The following is an 18,939-nucleotide window of genomic DNA, read 5'->3' as shown; positions in this document are numbered from 1 at the left end:
AACAACATACCCAGTGAAATCTCACTTAGTGGGGTCTGGTGAGGGTAGAGTGTACGCTGACCTTACTACTACCTCGAAGAGGTAGAGAGGTTGTTTCCGATGTAATCCTATAATAGTGTTCTTGCTTTTTCACCACAATGTAGTGGATGTGCTGAGATTTATTGTATGAACTTCTTAGTGGGAAATACCGGGTTATTCTTGAGCTACATACAAATCGTCTAAGTTGGAAACACCAGGTTACTCTTAAAAAAAGATTCTACCTTTTGTAACTCCGTGTAAGTAAATACAGACTGGATTGCTTGAAAGTTGCTCTTAAGAAACTATGAAGCAATACATGAGATAAGGAAAAGATATTCGATCTAAAGATCAGAGAAACAACATGAAATTCACATCAGTGCAACGCTGGTCAAAAACAAATTGAACTTCACATTTGCGAATGCTCAAAACCAAAACCACAGGGTTTACAAGAAAACAGAAGATTAGGTGAATGATGGCAATGAAAGTTGTCAAACCATTTATCCTTATGATAAACTCAATAAACATAATTATTCATCAAACGAAATACTTAACCATCTGAATTTCTTTCTTCTTAAAACCACATTTCTCATAAAAAGGTCTATTCTTTTCAGTGCAATCAAGAATTACCTTATAACACCCCATTGAATGAGCATGATCAGCAAGATACTCAACAATTCTCTTACCTAATTGCATCCCACGAGTACTCGAATCAACCACAACATCCTCAATATGTCCAGCTTTACCACAACTCCTCACAAACTTCTTCTCGATAAACACACTTCCAGTCGCAACAATCTTCCCTGATTGGACATCTTCTATCACACAAATACAATGGTCGTCGCCATATTTCGCGATTTCTTCAAATCTTTCCTTGAATTTCTCATCTGAGACAGAATCACAGACAGTCAATTGTCTCAGCAATTCGATAAACCCCTTTTCTTTGTCAGTAACCTCCAGCTTGCGGATATGAAGCGAATCTTCAACAAAATTTTCACTCTGCATCATTGCCTTCAAAGACTAACCAATTTATAATAAGGCTCCAGATGACCAAATGCTATACTAAGTAAACTGTCAATACAGATTTTGGCAGAAAAAAGAATAAATTTTTGGCCAAAACAAGGACCTTCTTTTTTTTAATAACCCTTCTATCCCGGCCAGCTTGCTCACACCTTTTGACTAATTCCACGGATATCTACTACCTCCCACAAGCACACAAGTATTCGAGGATTGGTAGAAATCATCTAGTGTCTTTTTTTAAATTCTCCACTAAGAATTAAACTTCAAATCTCATGATTCGCAATTCACTTCATTGATGCACCACACTTGGGTTCTTGTCCAAGGTCTCTATCCCTAATAGGGGTGGCAGTTAGGAGTGTGCATCGGTCGGTTTGGTTCGATTTTATGTATTATCAATTCGATTTTTCGATTTTTGATTTTTAAATATGCTAAACCTTTAACAAACCAATAAGATATTTTTTATAGTTTTTGATCGTTAACGGTAGTTTTCGATTTACCCAATAAGAAAATTGTCATAAAATAAATATATGACTTCTCACTTCTCTAGCAATTTGGCGTGATACAGTGAAACAAACAAATGAACTGAAAATGCTTTAATATAGTGAAACAAAAAAGATAATGAGAAACTACATCAATAAGAGCCAATGTAGTACGAAGGCTACATCAATTACATGTTACATACAAAACATAATAAAGAATTTTTGATGTTAATCAAATTACAGATTTTTACAAACTTGCAAAAGCTACAATTACAAACTAATATTTAGGTTTTGAGAAAAGGGTAAAGACTAAAGCGGTGTAAAGTAGGGTAGAGTAATGATATAGACATATACTGTTTAGTTAGGTTACAACAACAACAACAACAACAACCACCCAGTGAAATCCCACATCGTGGGGTCTGGGGAGGGTAAAGTGTACACAGACCTTACTCCTACCAAGGTAGGACGGCTGTTTCCGAGAGACCCTCGGCTCAATAAAATAATTGATTTTTATTATTTATCTTTGTCTGTACTTCACTTTGGTGTTTGCAAAAGGAGTCTTACTTGTATTGTAACACACGTATACAACTAAACCCAAGTAGTTGGGCAGTGTTAGCATGAAATGAACAAAATATTGTATAACTAAAATTTTAAGGTGTAGAAGTTGCTCAAATTATGTTTTAGAAAGAGTAGCAACTCTGATATATTAAGCAAAGAGAAAAGGAGAAGTATTAGTTAAGTGCATAAATATGAACTTACTGAGCATCGATAATGATAAATTCTTGTATTCTTTTTTCATTGGTTGCGTAACTTGGAAGGACAACATTGATCAGTAGTGTAAAGACATCTTCAGGCAAAGCGAAAATAATTATAGAAAACAGAAGGCCGCGGCTTACAAAAGAGAAAGAAGTTGAACACACTTGAGAACAACAATCACAACAACACGTAGTTCAGTTTAGACAATTATAGGACACTTTAACAACAAAAGTCTGAAAAATATTTAGCATCGTTTCAATCAGAAAACAAAGGCAAATGACAGATGTATCTGTTTTCCCCTTGCGCTGGGATTCTTGGTTCTTTTTAGATTTGATTTTTATAAATAGGGTGAAAATCAATTGGTATGAGGAATACAATTCTTGAATATCTTCTGCTAAGTTCAATTTCATTATTTTATAGGATTTGAAATAGCCAAACTTATTCCTCCACCAAAAGTTTACCTTCTTCTAGGTGTATAATTGTGTCTTCAAATCAATCACCTGAAGAAATAACTCTTATTGAGTTAATAACAAAACAGGTTCTCCATAAGCACGTTGGCTAACACAACAACAACAACAACAACCCAGTGAAATCCCAGATAGCGGGGTTTTCATTTTCGAGTCATGTATGTGACCTGAGGTATATTAGCTAGAAATAGCATCACTGGTCACTTCTTGACCATATCTTTGAAAATTAATCACTTAGCGATAGATTTCTAGCTGACTATACTGACTATATTACACAGTAATTTGATTGGGCTAATTCAATAACTAAGTGAATTGTGCAATTATTAGCTGGTCTTATTTTTGACAAATTAATTAATAATAGAAAGAAATTAGCCTGAATAGAGGAATTGAATGCCAAAAGATACATATAATTGATCCATGCTAGTTCAAAATTAAAAGTAAAAAAGCTTGAATTAGCTGGTCTTATTTTTGGTTCTATTACTTCCTCTCTTTCAATTGTTGGCTCAATTAAATGATTGACCCCTGCTTTTAACATATAAATCTACTTAGCCAATATCTACAGCCAAATGTAGAGAAGGGCGGTAAAAAATTGAACTTCAAAAGAAAATCGACGGGAAAACATACGAATATGAGCCAAATCTACTGCCAAATGTAGAGACGCGCAGAGAAAAATTGAACAACAAAGAAAATAGAGGGGGAAATGGAAGCCTAAGAAATTAAATCTAAAAATTGAAGAGCAAAATAGAGAGATGACAACAAAAAGGATAATGGTAACCCTACCATTAACTATTTCATTACTTCATTTATGAATTTCATTGCAATAGAAATACATGTCCTACCAAGACAGAATTTGAAATTTGCTATCCTCTGAAAACGCAGATGAGACACATCAATTTCTTTGCTTTTTCATGGGTTTCTCAATATTCATATTGCCATTTTTGCCCTAGTAATTTCAATTCTTCTTAGATTCAAATTTCATGAGCCCATATATAAAACTAAATATAGAGAAATCGGATAAAAAATTGCAATCAAAACAATGTGAAGATGACAAATTAAGAAATTGAAACCAAAAATTGAAGAGAGCCATGGCAAATTACCTGAAAATTGAAGCAGTACTGAGAGAGAAGATGGAACGCCTAAAGTTGTGCAAGGCAAAAGCTTTTATCTTCCTCTTCATCAATGGAAAGATACAACAATGTGATGGATAGGTTAATTATTAATATTTAATATTGGGTAAAGTAGTAAATTACTACATCTTAATGGGTTATTAATTTACCCACTAACTCAATACTAAAAATCGAAATCGAACCGTTGACCCAATAATTTTTTTTATAGAATCATTAAAAACCCGTTAACCCAATAACTCAGTAGCAATAACCCAATAATATTTTTTTGATTCGATTTATCGGTCGGTTCGATTTTTGAACACCCCTAGTGGCAATTGAGCAGGTTGTATCAAATTTAGACGGGTCATAATGGATCAAGACAACAAATCGAGTCAAGAACCGACCTGACCCAACTCAACCCAAATTTGTTTGGGTCAAAACAGGTTGGGTAATGGTTATAGAACGGGTCGAGACCTAACCCAACCCAACACAATTTTTACTAAGTTTTAATTGTTTTATTTGTTATTTTATAATATTTTAGTGACTAATAAAAAAATCTTTATTAAGACTATATATATATATATATATCAAAAAAAAATTAAAAATATTTTAACAAAATTTCTATGGAATCAATTTGGGTTACATATGAATCCAAATTTTTAATGGATTGAGCTAATAAATAAACAGGTTGGATTTGATTTTGCTATCCCTAATCCCAAATTAACTAAACCAACTAAAGAAAAACAAATTGCGCAACTTTTTTTTTTTGGGGGGGGGGGGGAACAGACCCTACACGAGGCTCCCACCTCTCGTGCACAGTCAGGGGTTGAGCAGCACCCCCAAGCCTTAACATAAATAAAAATAATAAAAATAATAAAAAACACGGAAGGGGGCATAAACCTTACCTCCGAACTTAAGATGGTTCATAAGTCAGCCGACCTACTAAGATCGGCCAGCTCATCTCCATTGGTAGATGGAAAGCGATAAACCTATGAGAGGACTCCTCTCGATACAATAAAACTAAGAAAAACGTAAATGAGGGAGACTCTCCCCTTCCATGTCAATACAAGAAGAAAACCTACACTAGTCCTATTCAACTAAGCTACATTAAAACATAGCTAAATTGAAGAACAAGTATATGAAACTTCCAATTTCCATGGATCGAGATCGTTCATTTCATCTTCGCCTTCTTAATCTTTTTCATACCGAGCTTGTCCATGAGATGCGAGTGCTTCATGCAATGTCAGTGCATGGTGTTGCATATTTGGTGACATATGGATGTATTTCATTTGATGAGTCTTCAGTCGGCTAACTTTTTCAAGGTCGCTCGACTAACGTCTCCAGTTATCCGTTTGGGTTGTGACTTCTTGAGGTCTGTAGTTGCTACATATGCTATCAAACTATAACATGTGGGATCAGTTTGATGTTGCATGATGCATATTGTTGAGATTTTGCTGACTGTTGCTGAATTGTGTGTTGCTTTTGGCTTGTGTTGTTGCTGATGCTGTTGAATGGTTGATGCATATGGAGCTTCTGTGTGACCTGCAGAATCAGCTGGACCACAAACAAGTACTACTGTTGTTGCTCTGGTATCTGCAAGGGATTTAGGGTTGTTGTTGTTGTGTGCTGGAAATGGTTGAAGATCTTCCAGGTCAGCTGCTGCTGCTATAGTACATGGCTTGTGCAACTGCAGCTTGTTAGAGTTTGCAGCTTCTGATGCTCCAGCAACCTGCATAAACAAACAACCAAACACAAAGGGGAGGTCCAAGAGTAGTGGATCTCTTGTTGGTTCCAACAGTTGCTCCAGCAGGGGTTGTTTGGTTTCCTCATCTGCTGTAGTTGCATTATTGAGAAACAGCCATAGTGAGTGCTGCCTGTTGGAGGTTGATGGATTTTTTACACCTGCACATCCAAGAATGAGAAGAAAGGAAAAGACCTCTACTTTATTCTTTACCTTTAGTGGTATGTTGATTATTCTATGAAAGCAATAAACTAGGGAGACTCTCCCTTTACAATATGACATAGCTTTGTTGACTAAGAAACAGTACATTGCAAAATACATATAGGAAACTATTACACAATCTGACTTAAGATATATTAATCAAGGAGGTTGTTTGATCCTTTTTAGGCTTTTCCTTCTGAAACTTGCCAGTCCTAGCTTGTCCATCTTGAAGTAACCCTTGGTTTCTTTTGGAAGCTGCTGTAAGTTGTAGAATTGTTGTGTCTGATTGAACATGTGGCTGCATTTAGATAAGGTATCTGCAGGGTGATTTGTTTCTCTGAATATGTGTATGCACTGGAAGAATTCCAGGAGCTGGACCAAAGACTGCAAATTTGCAACATATTTGTAAATGCTCCAAGGTGGTTTGATATCTTGTTTCAGCCACTTGGTCAATAATTCTGAATCAACTTCCAATATCACTCTATTGTAGCCATGTTGGAGGCACCATTTGATGCCAATAGTTGCTGCCTGCACCTCTGCTTGGTTGTTAGTACCCTGTCCCAATGGAGTTGCAAAGGCATATATTAAGTTCCCATTGTGGTCTCTTAATATCCCCCCTGCTCCAATTTTCCCAGGGTTGTCTAGTGCACTTCCATCAGTATTCAACTTTACTATGGAAGGTGGAGGCCTGATCCACACCACTTTGATCACTCTCATATCATGCTGGCATTGTTCTACCATAGTAACTAGCTCCTTCCAGCTCTCTGGCCACTTAATGTAGGGGTAAGCATTGTTTATCAGCATGTATAGATCCTTACCTATGGAGAATTTAACTCTAGTAACACTAGATTTCTTTCCTCCATACTTGCTTGCACATCTATTCTTCCATATATGCCAACAAACAAAGATAGGAGTGGCCTGCAACATGAGCTTATGGACATCATTATTGGGCTTGGAAGTCCACCACTTCATCAGGATGCATCTCAGGGACATGGTGTCATGCAGGATCCCCCAGGAACTGGAGAATTGTTGCCAAATATGCTTGGCAAAATCTCCAGAAGCAAATATGTGTTCTATATCATCCAATCCAGGTCTGTAGCAACAAGAGCATGCTGCTGGTGCTACTCCAAACTGGACAAGTTTATTATTGGTGGGCAGCTTATATCTGAGAGCTCTCCAAAGTAGAAAGGAAACTTTGAATGGAATGTTGGTGTGCCAAGTGCTGCCATCAGTTAAGGTCCTAGCTTTCTTCTCCCTGATTTGTTCCCAAGCAGATTTGCATGTGAAGCCACCATGAGAATTCAGTTTTCAGCAAGCTTGATCAGGTTTGTTGTGTTTGTAGATAATATCAGTGCTAAGTATCTGCTGCACCAGCTGAGGAGGGGCATCTTTTCTGATTTTCTGCACATTCCATTCCCCATTCTCCAGGTATTCAGAGACTGTAGTATTATTGAGCCTTGGTAGATAGCTATTGTGATTAGCTAGGGGTCCTATACCCATCCAATCATCCCACCAAAAGCTGCATGTACCTGAATTGATGTGCCAATTTATATGAGGCGCAATATTCATTTTATTTGCCACCATATGCTTCCACATAAGAGATTGAACTGTATTCCATTTTTTTATCACTGGATGTGCTCTTTGGCAGTACTTAGCCTTTAAGAATTCTCCCCATAGTGTCTTCTTGGACCTGAAGGTCCACCACTGTTTGTATTGTAAGGCCAAGCACACATCTTGTATGTTTTTCATACCAATACCCCCTTCCTCCACAGGGTAGCTGAGTGTCTCCCAGGATGCCCAATGGTATTTTCTCTTTTCTTTGTCCCAGCCCCAGAAAAAATCTGCCATAAGCCTTGTAATTTGTTTAAGAGTAGTGACTGTAGAGGTGAGAGCTGACAGCAGGTGGATTGGAAGGGATTGCAACACTGACTTAATAAGAGTAGCTCTTCCCCCATAGCTCAATATTTTGGTCTGCCATCCTCTAATCCTGGAGATCACTTTGGAGACCATACTAGTAAAGTAAATGATTCTTTGACCCCCAATATATAAGGGACATCCTAAATAGGTAATAGGGCCATGAGTTGATTTGAAACCAGTGATAGAAGTTACCCTTTCAATAATAGTTGGATCAGTATTCAGAGGGATCATACATTGACTCTTTTCTTTGTTAATAAGCTGTCCTGATATGTGTTCATATAGCTGCATAGTCTTCATGATCAGCTTGAGGGAAAAGTTGGAGGTTGAAGTGAAAATAATTACATCATCAGCAAAGCTTAGGTGATTAATTGAAGGACCCTTCTTCTCCATGTGAAAGCCTGTGTACAAATAGTGTTGATGAAGGTTGTTGAGTAGTCTTGACAGCACCTCAGCACCTAAAATAAATAGTGCTGGAGACAAAGGATCTCCCTGTTTGAGGCCTCTTGTAGAATGAAAGAAACCATGCCTACCTCCATTCACAATAACTGAGTACCAGTTATTAGCCATTAACCTCCAAACCATGTCAATAAATACATCTCCAAAACCCATTCTTCTCATAACTAGACATATAAATGACCAAGACACCCTGTCATAGGCTTTGGCCATGTCTAGTTTGATAACAACATTGTCTCCAATCTTTGGTTTTTTGATGCCATGAATGATCTCTTGTGCTAACATAATATTTTCAGAAATGCTTCTTCCCTGTACAAACCCAGACTGATTTTCAGAGATTACCCGAGGGAGAATTAGGGCTAGTCTGAGGTAAAGGACTTTAGAAATCACTTTATTGGTGAAGTTGCTGAGTGATATAGGCCTGAAATCTGAAAGTTTATTAGGATAGTCTACTTTTGAGAGTAGAACCAAACAAGCATGTGTGATGAACTTGGGAATAGAATGTCCACAACAAAAGTACTTTACTAAGTTTAACAAATCTTCACTAATAATATCCCAACAAGTATGGAAGAATTTGCCATTAAATCCATCAGGACCTGCAGCAGACACATCACTGAGAGAAAATACAGCAGCTTTCAACTCCTCCTTGGTAGTCATAGCATTAAGAATTTGGTTTTGCTGAGATGTGATGGTATTGGGTATGAATTTTAGGATATCTTCATTGATCAAATCCTCTTTTCCAGTAAAGATCTTCTCAAAGTATTCACAGGCAGCAATAGCTATGTTTTGATCACCTTGAATGGTGTTTTTTTGGTCATCAGTGATTTTATGAATAAATAATCTTCTTCTCCTTCCTCTGATAATAGCATGAAAATATTTGGAGTTAGCATCTCCATCCTTAAACCACTGAAGCTGAGTTTTTTGCTTAAGGATGGAATGCTCTGTCTTCAAATATCTAATGTACTGAGCATTCACCTGATTAAGCTTGCTCCTATTACTTTCAGAATTGTGTTGGATGATAGCCTCTTCTGCTTGTTGTACCTTCTGTTCAAAATCCTTGACAGCTTTATATATGTCTCCATACTATTGTCTTGACCAAGTGCTAAGAGTGTTTGCCACCCTCTTAAGTTTCATATGGAATATTCTCATTGGATTACCTTCAATAGATTCTTCCCAGCAGGCTCTAACAGTGTCCAAAAAGGACTCATTCTCCACCCAGCAATTAAGGAACTTGAAGTATTTTATAGGATTACTGTGAGTCTCCTTGCATTCAAGTAAAAGAGGACAGTGGTCTGAACCTGTAGAAGCAAGATGAGTCATGGTAGTCATAGGCATTATCTCTAACCACCTATCATTCACCATGGCCCTGTCCAACCTCTTCCATATTCTAGCTTCCATGTCCCTGTTGTTGCACCATGTAAAATTCTGCCCATGGAAGCCCAAATCAGTGAGACCACATGCTTCAATTACACTTATGAACTCAAAACTTTTGTTCATATTGTATGGTTGCCCTCCTAGTTTTTCTTCAACATCTGTGATCACATTAAAGTCTCCAATAGTGCACCATGGTTTGTTTGTGTTAGCATACTGCAGCATCTTATCCCAGAGGCTCCTTCTCATGTAATCCTTACACTTGGCATAAACAAAGGTAATATTATGGGAATTAGGATTAGCCACATGTTTGATTTCACAAGTAACCTGCTGTTCATCTTGATCTATAACAGAGCAGTCCATATCCTGATTCCAAAACAACCAAATCTTGTTATTGGGATTATGGATGGCACTGTCCATTCTCAATTGATTTCTGTAGTGGTTGAGCTGTGATTGATTTGCAAATGGTTCCAGAATTGTTAACATGGATAGGTTGTGATAATCCTTGAGTTTTTGAAGTCTGTCTAAGGCGCCTTGAGTATTAATACTCCTTGCATTCCAGCAAATTGTACTAATCATCAAAGTTTGTGGGATTTAGACCTTGTGTTGATGTTGCTTTTGAAAGCAACATTATCAGAACTGGTGATGGTACTTTTCTTATTCTTCTTCTTTGTTTGTTTACTTGTTGAAGATGGATCATTTTCCTCATTGACCTGCTGCTTTTCCTTCTGCAACAAAACTTCCATAGTGGTTCTAAAGGCTTTTATTTGAATTGCGCAACTGAATTCATAGGAATAATGAATTGCCAGAGTCTCTTTTTTTTGGGGGGGGGGGGGGAACAGATCCTACACGAGGCTCTCACCTCTCGTGCACAGCCAGGGGTTGAGCCGCACACCCCCAAGCCTTATTATTCATAAAGCATAACAATACAAGGAGGGGGGCATAAACCTTACCTCTGATTTTAATTGGTTCATAAGTCGGACAACCTACTAAGGTCGGCTAACTCATCCCCTGATACTATACAGTGCTTCCTAACTAACTAGAAAAGCGTTTAACCTACGAGAGGACTCCTCTCGATACAATGCAACTATGAAAAACGTAAATAAGGGAGACTCTCCCCTTCCATGCGAATACAAGAAAGAAACCTACACTAGTCCTATCCAAATAAGCTACATTTCATAGCTAAATTGAAGAAGAGCAAGTATACGAATCTTCCAATTTCCATGGATCGAGATCGTTCATTACATCTGTGTCTTTCTTAGTCTTTTCATACCGAGTTTGTCCAGGATGTAAAAGTATGAAGTCCCTTTTTGGTTGTTGGAGATTTAGGCGTTGTATCTTGTTTACAGACACACCATATCAAGTTTATGCAAGTTGTAATGATCCTTTTCAGTCATTGGAAACTGCAGTTCCGCAAGTAGTTGTGAGGTGTTCGATGTTGCTGATGTTGTTCTTGGATGCTGCATCTGTGTAGTGTACCTACAACACTAATGCAGAAGTGTTGCAAATCTGCACAAATGGTTCCTGTTAAGGCTTGTTGCTGAATCTGGTGATTGTTGTATGTTGTTGTGTACATTTCAATGTGGTTATTGCAGTTATAGTTGTTGTAGCTTGTTGCTTGATGGATGTTGTTGTAGATGTATGTTGCAGTTCTGCAGTGTGCAAAGAGCTGTAGCTTTGCACCAAGAGAGACAATGCAAGAAGTATATACTCCAATCCCTTTCAGTATTTGTTGGTGTGAATGCTGAAACTCCAAAGCAGTTCCAAAATTGAGACAGATGTGGTAGTCATTTATTGTACCTGCATCAAGGAAACAGATTACAGCATACATAAGGAGAATTCATGGTGGTTCCTTGATTTGCTTGAGCTTTCTTCTTCTGAATGCAGCCATCTCCAGCTTGTCTAATTTGGCATATCCTCTGGTTGCATGTGGAAGATGTTGGTAAGTGTAGAACTGGTGAATGGTATCAATTTCATGGCTATATTTGGACAAAGTGTCATCTGGAAAGTTGGTTTCCCTGTATACATGGTTGCATTGGAACTGATCCAGTAATCTAACAAGATCTTGGAGCTCTGTAATGTGCTGGATCATGCTCCATAGTGGTCTAAGTCTGTGCTTCAACCATCCCACTAATAGTTCTGAATCAGTCTCCAACATTACCCTGCTATATCCATGTTGGACACACCATTTAATTCCCATTACTGCAGCTTGAACCTCTGTCTGGTTATTAGATCCCTCTCCTAGTGGAGTTGCATATGCATATATCAGCTCCCCTTTATGATCTCTGAGTATACCACCTGCTCCTATCTTTCCAGGGTTGTTGATGGCACTTCCATCAGTATTAAGCTTCACAAAGTTAGGAGGGGGTTTGTTCCATTTGACTTGGATCACACTTGTATCATGTTTGCTGTGTTCCACCATGTCCACAAATTCTTTCCATTTACAAGGCATCTTCTTATTAGGGAAAGAATTAATGGCCAGCATATATAAGTCTTTGACAATGGAGCATATAACTCTAGAAGAGCTAGATTTCTTGCCTCCATACTTGGAAGTACATCTATTTTTCCAAAGGTTCCAACACACAAAGATAGGGGTAGCTTGTATAAGCAACTTATGCATGTCATTGTTAGTCTTGATCAACCACCACCTCATTAAAAGATTCTTTAGAGGGGTGTTGCTGTGTTGCAGGCCCCAGAACCCTTTGCCAGAGTCTCCATTATCAGCAATTATGCTTATCCACTACTTTCAATCAAATAATTCAAACGAGCCATTTGAAAGGATGAATGCGTATAATTTATAAAGCAATCTATAACAGAAAAGAGTCCATATATTATTTGAATTGATTAAGCAACAAGAATTCAAATTACTATAACAGAAAAGACCCACAATAATTCAATATTCTTTAGTACTGAACTTTATAAAACTTGATTAACCAACAAGATTTCAAATTACTATAATAATTACCATCACTTATGATACAAACAAGCTGGTCTTAATTCCCAAGCCAGAAATTCATCAACACAGTTCATATAAACACCAATTTACAAGAAAATAGTAATACTTACTCTTCTCAGCAACAACCCGGTTGTCCACAGATTTCACCGGTTTCTCAGGCTCGGCTTTTTGGACAGCCACCGGTGCAGAAAAATAAAATAAAGAAAGATCCTGACCTGTGAGACCAAATAATCAAATGGAGAAGAAGATCTGTAAGGAGACTATTGTTTGGTTCTTCTTCGTATTTATATTGTGTTCTATTATAATGAATACTATATCTGATAAATTATATCATTTCTAGTTATATAATGTCACTGTATGAGATAAATTAAAATTGTTAAATAATAAATAAAAGAAATATAATCAAAAAAATCATGCATAAGATGAATTTTTAAATTCTTATTTAACAAACGATAGATTACAATAAAATTTAAATTATAATTAAAACAAACTTTTTACTATTCAATTAGGATACAATATTATTGTGAGAATAATTTGGACCGTAAGTTGGCCCAATCATATTTTGGGCTAAAATTTGGTTTTGGACCAACTTATTTTACTATATTTTCTAAAATTTCTTAGCATTTGAAAAAATTACAAAAAGTCCTATTTTTTTTAGTTCTCCGTTACATCACTATACGCGATGTATTGATTGAATGCATTATTTACGCGATGTATCAGGACGTACGTGATGTATCCAGATTCCACCAAAAATAAGGAATTTCGAGTAATTTTGTAAAAAGGAGGAATAGAGTTAATTGGAAAGAATCACTATGAATTTAGGTAAAATTTATCATTTTTTACTGTTCAAATATGGAAAAACTACACAATTAGACATATTTTACTATCATATATACTATTATTATTCACACTTTTAAAATATTACTTATTTTACTAATAATTAAGAGTTTTTTTTATCATATATTGAGAAAGATACACTCAGACATATGTATTTTTGCTGCCAAATACACTAAAATAAGAAGAGAGGCGAGCGATCAAGATTTCGACATTTCGTTATGTATTCAGGTACATGTGAATCATACTTGATACACGCTACAGATACATGTATCTGATGTGATTCGCATGTATCTGAGACACTAGATATATAAGAGAGTAACAAGCGAAATGGGAGATAGACGAACAAGATTTATTATGTATCCAAAATATATACTTCTTTATATTTTAATTTTTCTTAATTAGAATTCTGACTCCGGCACTATATAGTATAATTTCAAGAATTTTGACCGTGGATAGTATTGTCGTAGTGATCATTAATCATTTGCAAAAGGTGGTAATAAATCCCAAACTTTTTGTTAGGTCCATATAATAAGAAATTACATGATAATTGACAAAATTGCAGCTCTAATAAGGAAGACCCATTGAATTTCCAGCTTTCAATATTCTTTCTTCTTGTTTTAATCGGAATTTTCGGATTTGAGGCTTAAAAATATATGCCTTCTTGATAAAAAGTTTTTTTATTCATTTATTGAATTTCCTCATACGTATATTCGAATTAATCAAGTCAATAAATTGTGAATAGTGAATTATTAAAAAATATATATAAAAGCTTTTTCTTCATTTTAATTACTCTATGCCACCACAATTAATAACGAAGTAGGGAACTCAATAAAACACTAATTTAAACATTAAATCAACTTGACTGTTTAATTAGAAGACCAATTATAGATTATAAGTCAAAATAAGAGGAAGTTTGCCATTTAGAAAGATGACAAATCTATTAACAAATCATTACAATCTGTTATAAAGCGGATTTTGTGCTTTGTGGAAATTATATATCGATCTACTATTATGTCTATTTCAATGATCATAAGTTATATCATTTATTATGATCTCAAATATAATTATCAAGATAAATGAGATTTGGACAAAGAATTTTTTATCCGACGCTTTTGATCATTTCTCTCATGTGAAAAAATTAAAATCGCATATTCCTGAATTCGAAATTACTCCCATTCCACACAAATTCTTATTACGAAATTAGAACAATCTATTTTTATATAAATCATAGAGATTAAATCTAACTTTTATAGAAATTGTTGAGACAAAACATAAAACAACCTCAAAAAAAAAGAGGAGAAAAAGACAGAAAGGAGTAGGTTGTATACAAATTTAAAATAATTCCATAATAAAAAATAATTCATTAAATTAAGATGACAGTTTTTTTTTTTAATCAAACATTTTTCTTTCTTACCAAACCTTATAATTGTCGGCATGGAATTCAATTCAAAATTTATGCACTAATTTGGTCCCTAGCTACTTGTTGACAATGAGGGACCATGTTGCCGACTATTCAACACACAATAAGCATTGCATATCCAATTCAAAGACACAAAATTAATTAAAGGTAGGGTAACCAATAATCTCAATCAGAGGATCTATAATACTATTTATAAATTTGCGTGAATTCAGTAGCTTTATTTATTTATTTATTGAGAATTTTATTAAATATTAAAAATATGTGATTGTGAATCTAATTATTATCATATAATATTAATTTAAAATCGCTATAAAAATCAAATAAAGATTAAAATCATGATTCCAACTTTGATCTCAATTGACTTTACATGTATATCAGTAATGATCGAGATCCTTCATCATTAATCAGAATTCTTACTCGAGAGGTCAAGCCATAGAAATGAAGTAGCTAGTTTTTAGCAAGGAATAATTTACTCACTTTAGTCCGCCTACTCTATTTGAATCCAAAATATTTGGACTTAAGAGAATTTCATAGAAGGCTTCATCAATATGCACAAGGCATGAAACTCTCTTTCACTCTTAACTAAAAGTCTTGTGTTCAAGTTTTATATTAAAAAAATTGATAAAAAGTGCGTCTTTCTCTAATGGATTATACGTGGTGCAAAAATTTAGATTAATTAGATCTCAATACGAGTATTGAACACTCACTATATCAAAAAATGATCTTTAGCGGCAATTAATTAACGATATCGCGCTAAATATGTTCTTTTAGAGGTAATTAACATTCTTTGTAAAGGTCCCTAAAATCTATAGCGACATTATATCCAATGTCAATTAACTAATATCGTTAAAGGCTTTAACATTTTAATTAATGTGTATATTTATTAGAGACAATTTCAAATATATACAATAAACTAATTAGTTTACAACAAATATAATCATGTTTTATTTACATAAAAAATAGCCAAAATCATACGAAATATATAGTGATTATGCAATATAGCTTGCCAAAAGTCATAGAAAGTATACATTGACTATATAATATAGATTACTTATACATGAGTTATACATTGAATATATATTATGATACAATTAAAAACTGAATATTGCTTGACTATACATGTTATACAACAAATGATCATTTTTTTTTATAATTACTTTTGCTGAATAGTCATCTGTCATAATTATCCCTATTTTTTATGGCTAAAAGCTATTTTAATTGTAGCGATTGAGTGAGAAAAAAAGAAGCCAAGGATCTTACGGCACCTAGTCAAATGAATCTTGTTTTGACTTGGTAGTCAAAGTGGTGAGCTTATCTATTATTGTTGGAAAACTTACATAAATATACAATATTAAAAAAATATTTATCATTTATAGCAATAAAAAATAATTTTATTGAACACTTATAATACATTTATAATACAATTTTAATACATATTACAGAGAACTATTTATAAAACATATATAATACAAGTTTTATAGATGGATAATACATTTATCACATATTTTAATAGACTTATAATACATTATGTTAGTTTCTTACTATACAAACATAATATATATTTTAAAACACTTATAATACATTTATATTGTATGCATAATTTACTTTTAATACAAGTGTAGATTTATCATAATATTGCTATATATTGTTATAAATGGTAATAAATAAAAAATATCGCTAAAATCAGTAATTAATTTTTTTAAAAAACTCAATCAAGTAATTTTTCCATTATTGTTTGCTAGGCCCATAGTCAACAAACCATCTTTGACTCTTTTCACAATTCTTTTTACATATGGTAAATGTGTGCATTAATATGTTCGGTTCGGTTATATGTATTATCGGTTTAATTTATTACTTTAAATAAATGATTAAATTAATAAGATATTTTTAGTCAATTTTTTATCCTTAACGATTTGATTTTCTATTTAACTAATAAGAAAATGCTCATAATATATATATATATATATATATATATATATATATATATATATATATATATATATATGACTTCTTCAATAATTTGGTGAAATAGGACAATAATGTAACTATACAAAATGCTCATAAAATAAAAACAATAGTAACTAGCATGAAAAAAATCATACAAGAGCAACACAAATAAAAAAAATTGTTTCTTCTGAACTCAAAATCACTGTGAGGTGTGAATTAAAGACTAAAGGACAGAGAAAGTAATTATTAGGTACTAATTTTAATATTTAATATTTATGTAGGGATAAAATAGTAAATTACTATAATTTCAATGAGTTATCATTTTATCTAAAAATCCAATATTAAAATATCAAAGCCGAACCGATAACCTGATGATTTTTTTTATATAATCATTAAATCTCCGTTAACCCAATAACAATAAATCAATAACATTTTTTTTGACTTGATTTATTGATTGATTCGATTTTTGCAACCCCTAGTTAATAGGAAAGAAAAGAAAATCTAATAGAATAGAAAAGGGTAGAAAAATTATCGATCGATTTAGTATTAGTTGGTGTAAATTATTTTTCAATGGGCAATTGAAACTTGAAAAATTTAAATATCTAATTTTTTCCAACTTTATCTTTGAAAAATAATATGTAAATGATATTTTTTTGTTTTTCTTGACATTATAATAGTATCACGAGTTGCTCATTGGTAAAAAAATAATTAAGTATTTGATATCGTATCACAATTTTGTCTCAAATTGGAATTGAATTTATTATATTCGTGTCCGATTAAATCATTGGAAAAAAAAATATTAAAAAAAAAGGTTAAAAGGTTGAAATTAGGTAAGGAAAAAAATGAAAATGAAATTACAATAAATATAAAATTGACCCATGCAACGTAGAAATCATAAACATCATTTTTAAGGCAGGCTTGACCAAGACAATATACAGTGGAAAAGTAGCAATTTTTTTATTGTGATTATATGCAACGAAAGACGACTTTCATCGAAGATTGTGATAACGTAGTAAATATATAAACTTTTTATTTTGATAACTTATGACATGTGATCAGGAGGTCACAGATTTAAGTTTTGAAAACAGTTTTTAGTAGAAATACACGGTAAAACTGCGTACAACAGACTCATCTGGCCAGATCCTTCTCCGAATCTCGCATATAGCAAAAATTTTAGTACACCAAACTGCTCTTTTAATAAAAATATTTTATTTTTAAAATAAATTTTTTCAACATGAATTTTAATTAGTCGAACTTTTGAGTATTAAATATGGGGTGAAAGGAAGAAGAACGACTTGAAACTTGCTGGGTCAATTATTTTATTATAAAAAATTGGATTTATTATTATTACTATTTTTTAATGTTATTATATTGTTCTCTTAAATTTAAAGCTAATAGTAGACGCGCACACTAAAGCGTGAAGACTACTTGTGAATTTGGCAATATAATTGGATGAACTAATAGGATCGTATGATTGGAATATAAGTTACGCTAATTAATAATATATGAATTAATAATGGAACTTCTGTTTATTTGAGTTCTTAGGTTTGACCCACATGATGCATTTTTTAAACAAAGCTCTTCTGAATAAAAGAATGTTCAAATCAGCTTGAGAGGTTTTTGTTTATTAATTTTAAGAAGATTTGCTATTTTCTATCAGAATATGTATTGGATAGCTTTGTTCATTAAGGTTTTGACTAATGTAAAGAAATTTTCTTATATTTTCTTTAATCTTTATTAAAATTTGAACTTGAGATTTCATAATTCGTTATTGTTAGGCCATAAATTGAGTTCAAAGTTATTGTACCCTAGATACTATTACATTTTTTAAAAAATAAAAGTTATACATTAATTTGTTTTTTTTAGTACATACAAATCATAGGGTAGTGGAATTATTGATTTAAAATCTTAGATCAAACTCTTGATAAAAAAATAAATATACGTCATTTATTTGGAGCACAAAAAGTATAAAATAGACTTTAAGTGCTTTCTTTAAATCCACATAAAAGGTAAATCGAAGTTTGTACTTAAAAACAAAAATAATAGGATTGGAAGTAAAGAAATGAGACAAAAAGAAGAAAAATACAAGCAACAAAGAAGCAGGAGGATATCAAAGTCACTAGCTCTTTACTCTTTAAATGTCCAATTCTAGTTTCCTTTTTATTTTTTTAATTTTTTTTTTGTGGGTAGAGCTCGATTAATATGAATTCGCATAGCGTAAGGTCCATTTAAAAAGAAAGCATTTTTAATAAT

The 18,939-nt window shown here is 33.5% G+C and overlaps 1 protein-coding gene across 8 annotated transcripts; it reads right to left on the bottom strand.

Moving 5' to 3' along the window:
• Positions 1-503: 503 nt before the first annotated feature.
• Positions 504-12,778, bottom strand: LOC129882141 (glucosamine 6-phosphate N-acetyltransferase). Of its 8 annotated transcripts, none has more exons than XM_055956313.1 (4): positions 12,593-12,778; positions 3,835-3,908; positions 2,732-2,770; positions 504-1,035 (listed from the first exon to the last, which is right to left on the bottom strand). In XM_055956313.1, the coding sequence occupies exon 4, from the start codon at positions 1,021-1,023 to the stop codon at positions 553-555; it is 471 nt and encodes a 156-aa protein (XP_055812288.1). In that variant the 5' UTR covers positions 1,024-1,035; positions 2,732-2,770; positions 3,835-3,908; positions 12,593-12,778; the 3' UTR covers positions 504-552. The 8 variants fall into 8 exon arrangements, with proteins under 8 accessions (XP_055812288.1, XP_055812289.1, XP_055812286.1 ...); XM_055956314.1 differs by having other exon boundaries at positions 504-1,026; XM_055956311.1 differs by lacking the exon at positions 2,732-2,770 and adding an exon at positions 2,274-2,361.
• Between the last annotated feature and the right edge of the window lie 6,161 nt (positions 12,779-18,939).

Source organism: Solanum dulcamara, chromosome 3 (genome assembly GCF_947179165.1).
Source record: "Solanum dulcamara chromosome 3, daSolDulc1.2, whole genome shotgun sequence".
Classification (NCBI taxonomy): Eukaryota; Viridiplantae; Streptophyta; class Magnoliopsida; order Solanales; family Solanaceae; genus Solanum; species Solanum dulcamara.
Note: the sequence above shows the minus strand (reverse complement) of the source record. Positions and strands in the feature narration are given on the sequence as shown.